Genomic DNA, 14,003 nt, shown 5'->3' on the forward strand with positions numbered 1-14,003 from the left:
TATCTTTAACATTGCACCAAAAAGTGGTGCGTTTAAAATGAATGGGAAAATCCCATAGTAAATATTCTTAAGCAATATTTCGCGTGGTAACCACTGCCACCAGCCAGAAACTCGATGAGGGGGGACTGCACAGTGCCCCCTCGAAAAACCGACCCAGGGGCAATCTAATTACCCCTACCAGTACTTCCACAATATGATGGTTTGTACTGGTTCTGTTCCCAATTCAAGACTAGTAAAGTCAATGGTGACTTTACATGCCCTGGGAGACAGTAGTCAGTCCCAGGGTATGGAGTCTGTTTGGGGGGTCACTATGACACCCCTGTGTTACTGCACTGAGGGTGCTGTGTAACACACTTACCAGAAACCACATGAAACCCTATGGGGAAAAGACCCCATAAAACACATTACAAAGTCAAAGGATATCTCAAATCATGTCTAAGAGTGGGAGAAAAAGAGTCTCACTCTTAGCAGGAGAAAAAAATAAACCCCAAAAATCCAGCAAAGCTGCTGGGGGACTCACTAGGTTTGGGAAATTAGCCTTAACAGAGAATTCTCCCTAACAAGCAGCCTTTACCTTTCGGTAGAATGTATATCCTCTCAACCACAGAGAAGTAGGTCCATCGAGACTATTTAAACACTGTCTCAAGAACGGGCTAATCACTGAATCAACATCCCCAGCGGCAGCATCCCTGTTCTTTATCCCTATGAAGGACACAACCGAACTCAGACCATGTATTGACTTTCGGGGTTTGAATAAGTTAACTGTCCCAGACAAGTATCCCATGCCTTTGATCCCTGACATTTTGTAGGCAGTTAAGGGAGCCAACATATATACACAACTAGATCTTAAAGGAGCATATCACCTTATCAGGATAAAACCGGGAGACAAGTGGAAAACCGCTTTTAGAACGCTGTTTGGAAATTACCAGTACCGTGTAATGCCCTTTGGACTTTCCAATGCACCTGCCATATTCCAAAGATTTATGGATCATCTATTTTCAGATTTGCTACTACATTACATCCATTGTTTATTTAGACGATATTTTGGTGTTCTCCAAATCCATTCCAGAGCACGAGTCTCATGTAGGAGAGGTTCTCAAGAGACTACAAATCAATCACCTATATTGTAACCTGGAGATATGTTCGTTCCATCAATCCAGGGTGACATATCTGGGATACATCCTGTCTGCCCAGGGTATCGCTATGGATCCTGAAAAGGTCTCGGCGGTAAGAGATGGGCCAGTCCCAAAGTCGTGCAAGGATATTCAACGGTTTGTTGGTTTCTCAAATTTTTACCGAAGGTTTATTCCAAACTTTTCAACTCTCACTCAACCCCTAACCAATCTGTTAAAGAAAGGAGTTCCTTACATCTGGACGGTATCAATACAAAGGGTCTTTGATGCACTCAAGAAGATGTTCACTACCGCACCAGTACCGATGACGCCCGACCAGACCCAGAAGTTCATCATCGAGACAAACGTATCCCAGTATGCCTTGGGAGTGGTTTTGTTGCAGGAAGATTATCAAGATCAGGAACGCCCCATAGCCTATTTGTCTAAAACCTTATCCTCAGCGGAGCTTAATTACACCATATTGGAGAAGGAGTTGTTGGCAATAAAAAGATCCTTTGAGGAGGTCAGAACAGATCATCAGAATTTAAGAATCCTCCAATATGCCCAGACTTGTAATAGGCAAGATGGGCACATTTCTTCTCTCCTTACAGGATTGTTTTCTCTTTTATCCCAGGGAAACGTAATCTATAGGCTGATGCCCTGTCTCGTAAAGAACCTACTCCTAATGACCCATTCAGATCAGAACCAATATTTCCCCAGCTGGCCATGGGAGTATCAAAGACTCCAAACTTTTTAAATCGTTTAGAACAGTGATCGGGACCTTCCGCATTGCGACATCTTTCAAAATCGGAGCAGGGAGCCTTGAAGAGGAAGGAAGGTTGTTACTTTCATGGACATCAAGCATACACACCGCCGAAATCCTTGCAAAAGGAGGTGCTTGGTATGTGCCACAACTCAAAAACAGCAGGTCATCGTGGACTCGCAACCACTCGGGAAATTGATTTTCCGATACTTTTGGTGGCTATCAGTGAGTGACATCCGGCGCTATGTGGAGTCATGCCCTACCTGCCTTCAGACTAAAACCAAGGCTCTCTCCATTAGGGGCTTTGGATAGGATGCCGCTGCCTTCACGTCCTTGGCAAATTATTACCACACACTTCGTGGTGGATCTACCTCCTTCTGGAGGGTGTTCCACCATCATGGTCACTAACGACACATATACAAAGATGGCCCATTTTGTGCCTCTCCCGAGTCTTCCTTCCGCGGCTCAGATGGGCAGGACATTCATAGCCAAGACTTTTTCTCTCCACGGGTTACCCGAGACCATAATATCCGACCGGGGATCCAATATACTTTCTGATACTGGAAACACATCTGCCGGATTTTAGGAATCACCCAGGCTTTGAGTTCAGGGTACCGTCCTCAGACAAATGGCCAGACCGAGAGACTCAACCAGACTCTGGAAGGGTATTTAAGAAGTTATGTCTCGGCTGCTCAAGACAACTGGTTAGATTTATTACCTATGGCTGAATACACCTACAACAACGCTACCATTCTGAGATTAAGACCTCGCCCTTTCATTGCACTTATGGATTCCATCCAGTCTCATTTCCAGAGAATAAGCTTTCAGACGCGAAATTCCCGGATGTCGATCTCCTTATGGAACAAATACGTCAAGGTCACCATGCAGCTAGAAAGGGCCTCAAGGAAGCACAAGATGGAGTGAAACGATCTGCCGATCGTCATCGTACCCCAGCTCCAGACATCAAACCTGGGGTTTGGGTCTAGTTGTCTTCCCGTTTTTTTCCGAGACATCTCAGACCTTCCAAACTGTCCCCACGATACATGGGCCCATTCCAGGTCATAGCAGCTATCGGAGCAGCCGCCTTCAAACTCAAGACTTCCTAAAACATGGCACAAATTCATCCGGTCTTCCATGTCTCCCACATGAAACCTGATCATCGGAGTACGTTCCATTCTCGTATCTCCTTGCGCCCCGTCACCAATTCTTTCCTCCTCTGGTCCCGAATATGAGGTCTATGATATATGCGATTCACGTTACCATCACGGAAGATTGCAATATCTGGTAGACTGGAAAGGATACACTCCAGCCGATCGCACATGGGAATCAGAGGCCGCAGTTCATGCTCCACGACTAGTGAAGCGATTCCACCAAAAACATCTGTAGAAGCTGGGAGGGGGGAAGTAACCCTAAGAGGGGGCATACTGTGACAATTTTCCCTCATGTTATGCAATAACACTGCGTTTCGCTCTCTCGGGCTCCCCATGTCATGGCCGTACAAAGAATGAGCAGCGGCGGTCTAGTGTTTCCTACGCTGGGAAACATGCACGTAGCCACGCCCCCTTACGCCCAAGCCGCATTTCTGGAATCACAGCAAGCAGCTCCCCGCATTGCTACTCTCTTCCGAGTATTGCCACGCTCCGTGAGTAAGATTCTTTCTTGTTACTTCTGTAATCGAGTCTAGAAACCATCCTTCTCTGCTTCTATACTTCTAAACTTCCATACTGCTCTGGGCATGACCGAAAGCAACACAATTCTGGAAAGCTAGAGCAAATCCGGCTAATCACAGGATTTTCGATCCCATGGGACCCAGGGATAGTCCTTCTGGGGGGCACGGGCGAAGGACAATTCCAATGACTGGCCAGCTAGCGGACCTATGCTCTCACCTGCTCACATTGGCAAAAATCTCCATAGCTAGAATGTGGAAGCACCCTGAGGTCCCGGCAATTCCCATGTGCTGGACAAAAAGCTGGGAATAGCAGCTGCGTAAAAAAATCACAGCCTTCCGCAACGGAAACTGGAGCTAATTCTACAATGTCCCAGCACCTTTCCTAGACTACACAGAGCATGGCCCAGCAACCCCCTACCCTCCGGTGGTTGGCAAAAATCGATTAAACAGAGTCCTAGCACAGCACCCAAGGAACTAAAATTCCTGGAACAGAGAAAGAATCAGGACAACCGCACTTTATAGTGACCTCAGCCCTGCAATCACTCCAACAGATGCCATAGACTTTCGGTCGACCCCAATACTGAACACCCATACATATAAGTACATCTGCCATGTCTCTTCCCCGCACCTTACCCCCCCCTCCCCAACCTCACTTATTTTCTTTCTCAATTTCTTTGTTTGCTGTATGTTGTTGAAAACTTGTAATAAAAAGATATGTTGAAAGAAAAAAAATGTCATTTGACTTAAGTGTAAACATATGGTAGTGGATTTAGGTTTTAACTCACAAAACCCCACCAAAGTCAAATATTTACTTTTGTTTGGAAGTGTGAAATACACTATTTTCATGCCTACAGGATGCACTTTTTGTTTGTTTATTTTTGCTGCAGTTGTTACTGGAAGTAGCCAAGAGAAGCAGTGGTGCTAGAAGGTGCCTGCCGATTTCCCTCATTGAGGTTCCGAAATGTTCACCCCTAGAAGCTAATCTCTTTCCTGTCCGTATTGTTACCAAGGTCACCTCAACGCTATATCGGGTACTAACAGGATTCGGGGCTAAGGACTGACCTTGAGGAGTGGGGTAGAGGCGCTCATGTTAGCACAGGAAGTTGGCATCGCCTCCAGGCCCCGCCAGATGTAATATAAAATACTGCATCAGGTATGCTACTCATGAACGACGATGGTTAACTGGGCCATAGTAGACGGTAACACCTGTCTTAGATGTGGGAGGGAGGGGGGAACCTTCTTCCACATGTAATGGTAATGTGAGCAAATCCAAGTCTTCCAGGGGAAGTGTATTCATAGGTTGACACCACTAGTGGGGTCTCGGGTGCATGCGATCCGAAACTAGCATTGCTCAGGATTTGGGGAGAGACAGGGGTTCATAAAGTATGAACAAATGTCTGTGGCACTGGGTCTGACGATGAGGATTATTGCACCCTGTAGGGCTCAGCGGATCGTCCAAGACGCAGTCAGTGGACAGCTGAGGTGGACAGGTGCATGTCTCTTGCGATAATGCCAGGGGATGTTCCAGAAAATTATGGTACATTATTCTCTTGGCTTTTACCCTGTACACGATATGCTGATGAAGTTGTTACCCAATGGGTCTTCCCTCTGCGGCAGTATTGATTTTGATTACATTTTTTTGATAATGGACCACCAAGCAATGGCATTTGTTTGTTGGTTATGTAACCTTTTTAAAAACAGTCAGATCGGCCAAAAAAAGGAAAGGGAGGGCGGGGGAAGATGGTGCTGCGGGATGGGAGAAGCGGCCATTGGGTTCCATGGAAAAGTAGGCTTATGCCAGTAGTTCAAGCCTGTGATAAAAGGAACCAGATTGGCTGCTCCCCAACCCTGTGTGCTACATAAATAAATGCATCTTTAGATTAACTGCTCATTCAAGCACTTAAGTATTTATAAGGCGTGCTCCTGAAGTTAACATTTGCTTGAAAATAATTTTGGGGCCATCAGTAATATTTGGTTTTTAACATCCTTTTTCTGTAAATATCTTTAAAGAAAGAACTAGGGCCTCATTCCGAGTTTGGAGGTAGCCATGGCGCAATTTGCGCCATGGCTGCCTCCAAACCCGGGTCCGTGTCCGGTCTGGGTGAATGAGGACATACCTGTGCGGTCCCGGTAAGTCCTCATTCACCCGACCATTCCCATTTGAGCCCCCATAGGGCTCAATGGGAATGGGGAAGGCGCCCGCTAATAGCAGGCCCGTAATTAGCGGCCTGGTCCCCTAACGGGACCCGTAAGAGACGTGTGGTCCGACCACACGTCCCTTGCGGTTCCCGCTAAGGGACCTCGGAATTGGGCGGTAAGGGATTACTGGCACCGGTCTCCTTACCGGTGCCCGGTATCCCTTACCGCCCACCACGGAATGAGGCCCCTAGATTAAGATGTGTAATTGTTTCCTCTTTATTTCATGACAAAATATGTGCCTTATGTTTAATTTTCAACGTCAGCAATTCTTATAGGGCTCCAGTACAATCTTTATCTCCTATCGGGTGAAGACAATTTTATTAATGAATATTTTTTTGTTTGTTGCAGGAATATTTACTGTCTGGAGCCGATATAGTTGAGACCAACACATTCAGCAGTACCAGTGTTGCTCAAGGAGACTATGGCCTTGAACATTTGGTAAGACTTCTAAATCTGCAGTTGTTTGTGTCTCATATATTCCTTTTCTCATTCTTTTGCTCCTCCGCTTTACTCTTTCTTTATCTCGCCAGGTTCATTTCTCCCTCTCCCTTTTCTTCACCCTCACCTTTATGATCCCTCTCCTTCCCCAGTTCCCCTCCCTACTCCTGACCCCCAGCATCCCTTCAGAGCCAGAGATTTTTGCTTCAATGTGTAGATGTATGCATGTACATTCCGGTCTGCCAAAAAAGTATTTTTTTTTTGGTAGGATCTCGATATTCGAGATTTTTCCACTGATTTTCATTGATCCAATTTCCAACTTCTTTTGAAGATAAAATATTGCTTTATTAAAGTATTGCAACATTCCAGGGTCTACTCTTGCTGCCTGCTCTCTCCCATATAGTTTCGGAAGCTTTATTCCTCCTAGTTTTCTCACTGTGCAGCCAGTAAAAACAGAGCCATTGTCTCTTGCTCTCTTCCCCAACAAACTTGCTCCCTGCCTCTCTCCCTCATGATTGGCTGTCAGATGAGGCAGTTTCTCTGCTTGCTGCCTTCTTTGCAAATCCACTTAACCTGTTTGGTCCCCGCCAACCCCATGTTTGGAATCACTACAAACACTCTTCACCACCCAAACCTATATAGCTGCGTCAGTCAGGTTTATTACAAACCCCTGGTGTAACTTTAAAATATATTGTAACTGTCCACTCACGTATATGCTTACTTATTTCATTTTATGTATTAAAATGTATTTTGCACTGTTATCAACAAGAAACGTGCAAAGGCCTTAGTACCGTGACTGGAAAGCATCCTGCCACTACTTTGGACTCAAATCAGACGGGCTTCGTTAAAGAGAAACCTGCTTCAGTCAACATGCGCAGGTTGATCCTGACATTATACGTAGACCGGAAACTGCCCAAGTGGCAGCCCTCTCACTGGATGCTGGGAAGGCCTTTGACCGCATTGAATGGGGGTACGGTTCTGGGGCTATACTCTGATAGATTGGATCACATTGTTGTACTCCAAACTGGCTGCCTCCGTCATGAGGAATGGCCTATTGGGTGATAATTTGAAACTAGAAAGGGGCACTTCGTGCTCAAGAGCACGAAGTGGATGGTGGCCGCCTCTGAGTAAAGCTCCCGACAAAGATGGAAACCCAGCCCGAGCTATGGCAGCATACTCCATCAGAAAACCAGCCTGTGGGACCCGTGCACCGTTTATGGACCCAGTACGGATGGGGGGCTGATTTTGGCAAATACAGACTTTGAGCACAGAGCGCACATCGGAGGGGGAAGCCCGGCGCTACAGTGGTGGCTTGGTCAGAACAAGACTATTGATTTGAGGATGCGCAACGGCCTGACCACCCGCGAAGACAGTGTGGGCTTAGCTCGGGGGCAGCAGGTACTCCGCTGAGGCACAATCATTGTGGCGCATAGGTCGATCTGCTTGCTCTGCCTAGCGCAGACTACACTGTGCTGCCATGATAGGCACTCGGCCAGTAGAGCGCTGGTGACATCCCGCAGGCACAGGAAGGTGGTCTGAGCAACCACTACTCCGGCTTGATCCCTCAGAAATGCCAGCTGCAGAAGTGAGGACACATGGAAGGGAAAGCCTAATGGAAACCGCATAAGAAGCCCATCAAAGTGAAGGGGGAAGGCTGAGTTATTGAATGTATGATGCATGTGTAGATACAGAGTAGGGCTGAATTTAGTAAATGAAAGCGAGGTGGCTTGCTGGCAAACCTGGCAGAATCCGCTGAGGAAAATCACTGCAGTGACAAAGAAACAGTGGCCGCCCGAGCCACCAGCAGAGTGCGAAAGATTATAACTCCCTCATGAGATAGGGCGTGGCACAGTGAGCCGAGTTCTACCTACAGGGTTTATGGCATGGAGTAGCCCTTTCCTGGGTGTGGCAAGATTGTCGCTGTGGGAACTTGTGAAGGGAGTGGATCCTGCAGTACAAGCAGCTGTGACACAGGCATGGTATCAAGAGATGACAGACAACAGATTTCAAGTTTTAAAGAATGTTTTATTAAAATATCAGGATAGTATAAGGCATAATTTTCCCTAGATCTAATGTCTGGATTTCTCCTACCTAAAAAAAAAAAAAAACTAAGGGAAAGTCTGTGTCAAAAACCTATGCTTTTCTTTACATTTAAAGAAAACGTGGTGTGGGATGTTGGCCAACAGATTAATGTTCAAAAATAAAGTCTCAGGTATTCTTTGCTCAGTTTTTCTTGGGTTCTTGGGTTTCCCTTCCACAAGTTCAATACAGTATAGTGCGCACAAAAGTATATCTTGAGGTCCCTTCAACAAGATTTCACTGCAACACTTGCACTGCTTTTATCCGTGTAATGTTCAATACAAGAAAACAATCTGTCTTCTTGACCGACCCTCTAACTTGCTTTGCCAAAGGTTCCACAGTTCCTCAGGAATCATTTCAATGTCCTTTGCTTGATGTCCATTAGGGTTCTCTGGTCGAAGTGCAGTTGTCAGACCACACGATCACCCATCACACGACACGCAACCACAAACCCTAAGCTTCTCTTTGACTTGATTTGTGATGTCTGTGATCTTCTCTGTGGGAACCTCCATGGTCTAGGTGTAATTGTCAGACCACACGGTCCATCCACCACAGGTCGCGCAACCATGTTTCCCTTAACCTTGTTTGGCTCCTTTTTATGCTCTTCTGCGTCAGGCTTCGGATTCCCTACGCTTGTATTCACTTTGGTTATTGTAACACTCTTCTGCATCAGTTTTTACTTTACCATGGGCTTAAGGGACTTTCTCAAAATGATGGTTATAATACTTAAACAATGGTTGAATATTCCATATGCTTTCGTTTTTCCCATAATGTGCATAATCTGACATTCCGTATGTCTAACTCCAAAGGTTCAGTTGGCATTCAACGTACTGTGATCTTGTTCAAATAGCACTTTTTATACAGTACAATATTGTGCATGCTTGATTAGTAGTTTCAATTCAATTCAGTTCGGTTTTCAAGATGCTTTGTTTGCAGTGTTCGGTATTCAATATAGTGTTTAAACGACACGTTCCGTTCAATTCAGTGTTCAGGAAACTTAGTTTTAATTCAGTTTGGTATTCAAAATGCTTAAGTAGTAGTTTGTTTAGTTCGGTATTCAATATAGTTCACTTTTATTGGGATTCTTACTTGCCTGCAGCCCTGAGAACGCTGTGGTCTCTGTGTCCTCTGACACTAACTGGTGTCTCATGGTTTCCCAGCGGCTGCTCCTGTTGCTCTCACTCTCCTTCCGAGCAGAGAAAGCAGACTATTGCATTCGTTGGTGACGTTGTGACTGCTGTTCCCGCCTGATTATTTTGATGCATACTGCATTTCTCCTGCTCCCAGTTACTTTTGCAGCCCTCGCTGCCTCCCCTCTCCCTCTTTCCCAACACGGCGGGCCTCTCCAACACAACGATTCTCCTCCACAACACGTTGGTCTGGTTCCAACACAGCGGGGATGTTTCTCCGGTTTTATACACCCGAGCCTTATTAAGGGTCCTCGGGTGTGAGTGGCTGGCTAGTCTTTCCTGACCATTCTTAGCCCAATTAATGGGATATGCCTGACTTTTTCTTGGATACCTTCATATCCCTCTTCGTCTCAGCACTAAAGTGGTGTTTGTAAGAGGAAGTGTGTATTACTCCTAGTTTCTCCTTCCTCTTCTCAGTACTTGGTGAAAACTTACAGGGGAAAACAGGACTTGAATGGAAATATGCCATGAGGGTTGAGGGAAGGCTGGGTAAGTCAGTTTTTGGAAAGGGGGGGGATACCATGTCTCACCATCAGGCCTTCTCTCCCCCCAGTCCCCATTCACCCAGGTGATCCTCCCTCACTTGTCCACCACCAGGGCAATGGCCTTTCCCTGGCCACCTTAGCAGAACATCCTCTGTAAGTGATTGTGGGATTGCCTTCAGGTTTCTCACACAGCGCAGAGTACTTAGGAGAGTTGTGTGTGTAGTAAAAGCGATGATCATTTTGGGGAGACGCAGCGTGGGGGCTCCACATTTGATTTTTGCAAATTAAGGGTTTTTAAGGTGGCCTCAGGGGGGGAAAAAAGTAACAACTGGATGCTGATTTCTTTGCTCTGCGAAGTGTGACGAACAAGCGGACCACTTCGGAACACTGATCCAGAGCCCCTCTGCCATCCCAAGAAAGCTTCATGTCGTTGCTTGGCTGCATCGATAAAACATGCGACTCGAGGGCAAGTTTGACCGTTTGAATGAGATGGTGGCATACCTAGAAACCAGAACCTCAACCCTGGAGCAAAAGACCTCTGAAATAGAAAGTCAATCCATTCAGATGGTCCCAGCAGTGAAGCAGCTAGGTAAAGTGCTGGAAGTGGTGCAACGTTACAGCTGGACAGGACAACGGAATACCTGGAGAATGTGGTTCAGGGTAAAGCAACTCAGGCCCCTGGGCTTTCCTGCGTGGGCAGAAGGTGCTGATCCGATAACATTTGCAGTTACCTGGCTTCCAGAGGTGTTTGGCTAGACGTATAGGAGGACCTTGTCTACATCAAGAATTAAACGGCGGGAGAAGAATAAATCGTTGGACTCAAGAATAGGACCGACGCTTATCAAACTCTCCAACACGAAGCACAAGGAACGGATCCTGAAAGCGAAAGTGAAGTTGGAGTATAAAAAATAAAAACTGATTCTGCTCTTCACAGACATAGCACTTTAAACTGAAAAGAGAAGGAAAGTTTTGAATACGTTGAGAGTTTTATTGCCAGTGGGGTAAAGGTGGGGTTCTTCGGCCTGGCAAACTCAGGGTCTTGTGAAAGGAGTATATTTTTGGGGATGCTGAAAAAGCATAATAGCTCCTCAAAACAATATCTGTACCATCAACAGAGGGTTGTGCTGTATGCAGTCCCTGTATTCAACAGTCTGCCTATCAGTGTTTTGTTTATATAGCGCACCAAACCCGGAGGTATCTGGGCGCATTAGAAGCTTGCTTTAAAACATAGAGCAGAGATACAGGTAAGCATATACATGAGATTATTTACATTACAATATTATGATTATTGCATTACATTGCATATTTGCAGAGTTAAATTACAGATGTTTACAAGAATGTCCGGATAATGCAAAATTATACATCATGAGAGAAGAGACATATTTTAGTTTTATTTTTCTAAAACTGTTGTAGGACGGTTCTGATCTTAAGACTACGGCAATGAGTTCCATAGTCTGGCTGCCAATACAGGAAAGCTACTTCCTCCTGCTTTCTGAAGCTTGTATCTGGGAACCTTGAGGCAATGTGGGTGTAAGGTTCTGGTAGGACGTTCCAATGTGTTTTTGGAGAATTTGTCTGGTAAATATTTAGGGGCGGAGTGGAAAGACTTATGCGGGCGAGGGTTAATGATTTGAAGTTGATTCTGTCCTTAACAGATAACCACTTAGTGTTGCGTCTGGCAGCTGAGATGTGCTGCATTCTGGTAATGCTTAGAGCAGTTCTTAAAGGATTATTTTGCAATATTTGCAATTTATTAGCATTGTATTTGCTCGACCCGAAGTATAAGGCATTGCAATAGTCTAATCTCGAAAGAATTAATGCTCTATCCAAGGTGTTACAGCTTGCTGTCAAGAGGAATGGTTTGCAATCATTAATTAATTTACAGGTGTAAGCTGTGTCCGAGGCTGTGGCATTGACTTGTCTGTTCAGGTTTAAGGCTGAGTCAAGGTAAAAGCCCAAGGTTTTTTCCTCCTTGGATACTTTGATATTTATACCAGCAATGTTGAATGATTTTAACTGGTTGTTTAATTTGCTTAGTTTTACTGTAGAGCCAATGAGAAGGAGCTCTGTCTTTTCATCGTTAAGACAGAGGCCATGAGTGGCCATCCAAGCTTGGATGATGAGGTAAATTTTATTAAGCAAGGTTGAGTCAATGTCATGATCGCCAGTGATGGTAATGAGAATCTGAGTGTCATCTGTATAGTTAGTGTAGGTGACACCCAGGTTGTCAAGGTCATCGAAAAGTGGCTTGGTGAAGATATTGTACATCGTGGGAGAGACGCACAACCCCTGCGGTACTCTGCAGGTGATGGGTGCAGGCTCAGCTGATGCAGTTGGTGAAAAGACCCTCATGGATTGATTATTCAAGAAGGATTGTATCCAGGCAGTGGCTTCGGTGAAAAAGTGGCAGCTGACATCAAATGATTACATAAGACTTTGTGGTTAACTAAATCTAAAGCGGGCGAGAGATCCAAGAGGAGAAGGAGGGAAACCTTCCTTTCGTCTTTAAAGTGTCCATTCGATTTTTCAGGTCTATCAGAGCTGATTCTGTGCCGTGTTTAGGTCTAAAACCTGACTGAATGAGTCCAAGGAGATTGTTGGCTTCAAGGTAGGCCTGTATCTGTAAGTAGATAAAGTAGGTTTTCTCATGGTTATCTTGCTTCCGTGAATGAAATAATTGTTTTAACGCAGTAGTTAGTGCGATACAAATTTCGCTTTTATTGGTGATGGTGTTGGATAGTTTATCGTAGTACATTGATAAGTGTCATATACACTTGATGGCATTTGTGCGCCTGGTTGGTCAGCCGACACGTGTTTCGACCCTGGAGGTCTTTATCAAGGCTAACGTCAATGTTCTTGAGCCTCCTGTGGGGTCCTGGTTCCGTTATGATGGCTATTTTATGGGCAGGCGTGGCTCCTGTTGGGCCCTCTGTGAGCTGGTGCTTGTCCGGTCCTTGGCGGCTCCTCAAGCACCAGCTCACAGAGTGCCCAACGGCTGCAGGGCTGCGAAAAACACACTCTTCTCCAGACGACAGGAGACCATGGTGCTCCCCTACTGAACTGTTGTCCTCAAAGTCCTCCCGCTCCACTCCTCCAACCCACTGAAATGGTAGGCTTGTAGAACCCTATATATGGAAAGCTTTTTTTTTTTTTTTAAACTTTATTGGTTTTTTCCCAACAAAACAAACAAACTATGAGACCGAACGTTGGTCGTACTGTGAAAACTGCACCCTTCCCACCCACTCCTCCCCCCTCGCCCATCATGTTGAAAAGAGTCATTGTGCTAGAGGTTATCAACTAGGTGGTGCTTTTGCTGGGGCACCGGCGTTGTGTGTCGGGCTGGTATTTGAGTCCTGCAGTGGTTCCGATTGTTGAGTCAGCAGCGTCGGTCGTTGAAAGTAGGTATGTGATGTACGGCCCCCATATGTCCGGACGGCATGCGTGTAATGGCATAGTCTTGATAAAGTCCGTTTCCACATCTTGACAAAAAGTTACGTCTTTCAGCCAGTGCTGTACGTTTGGAGGGGGTCCTCTACCCCACGTGTAGGCGATTTTCCTTCGTGCCAGGACCAGCAGTAGATCTGTCAGCCTTCTAACTGAGCTCGGTAGCGATTGAATCAGGCCTAGTAGTGCTGTTTTTGGCTCGGGGACAAGCTCTGTTTCGATTATTGCTGAGATTTTTTCGAGTACTGCTCTCCAGAAGGTAGCAACTGGAGGACAGGACCACGCCAAATGAAGGAAGTCAGCTGTGGGTGTCCCACATCGGTTGCACTCTGCTGAGATGGAGTCCCTTTGGGAGTGCAGTTTCGACGGTGTGTGGTATGTTTGGTGGAGAAAGTTAAAGTGGATCAGTTTGAATCTCGCATTGATCTCTACTCTATGGGTGAGTTTTAGGATGTAGGTCCATTCTTCGTCTGAAATCGCGCTGTCTAGTGTCTTTTCCCATCTCTTTTTGGCTTTTGCTCCGGGTGGGATTGCTTCATCGAAGAGGCCTTTGTAGATGTTAGTTACCAGGTGCCCTTCTCCCTGGGCTTGGATTGTGTAGTGGAGTAGTGTCCAGATTGGTGG

The 14,003-nt window shown here is 45.8% G+C and overlaps 1 protein-coding gene across 1 annotated transcript in view; it reads left to right on the forward strand.

The window, feature by feature from the left end:
* Positions 1 to 14,003, forward strand: part of MTR (5-methyltetrahydrofolate-homocysteine methyltransferase) — a 1,960,411-nt gene that overhangs the window by 131,068 nt on the left and 1,815,340 nt on the right. The window contains exon 3 of the mRNA XM_069607970.1: positions 6,092 to 6,181. Within this exon, the coding sequence (XP_069464071.1) occupies positions 6,092 to 6,181 (90 nt within the window). The remainder of the gene's footprint in view (positions 1 to 6,091; positions 6,182 to 14,003) is intronic.

This window comes from Ambystoma mexicanum, chromosome 4q, assembly GCF_040938575.1.
Source record: "Ambystoma mexicanum isolate Mex_15411 chromosome 4q, UKY_AmexF1_1, whole genome shotgun sequence".
Taxonomy (NCBI): domain Eukaryota; kingdom Metazoa; phylum Chordata; class Amphibia; order Caudata; family Ambystomatidae; genus Ambystoma; species Ambystoma mexicanum.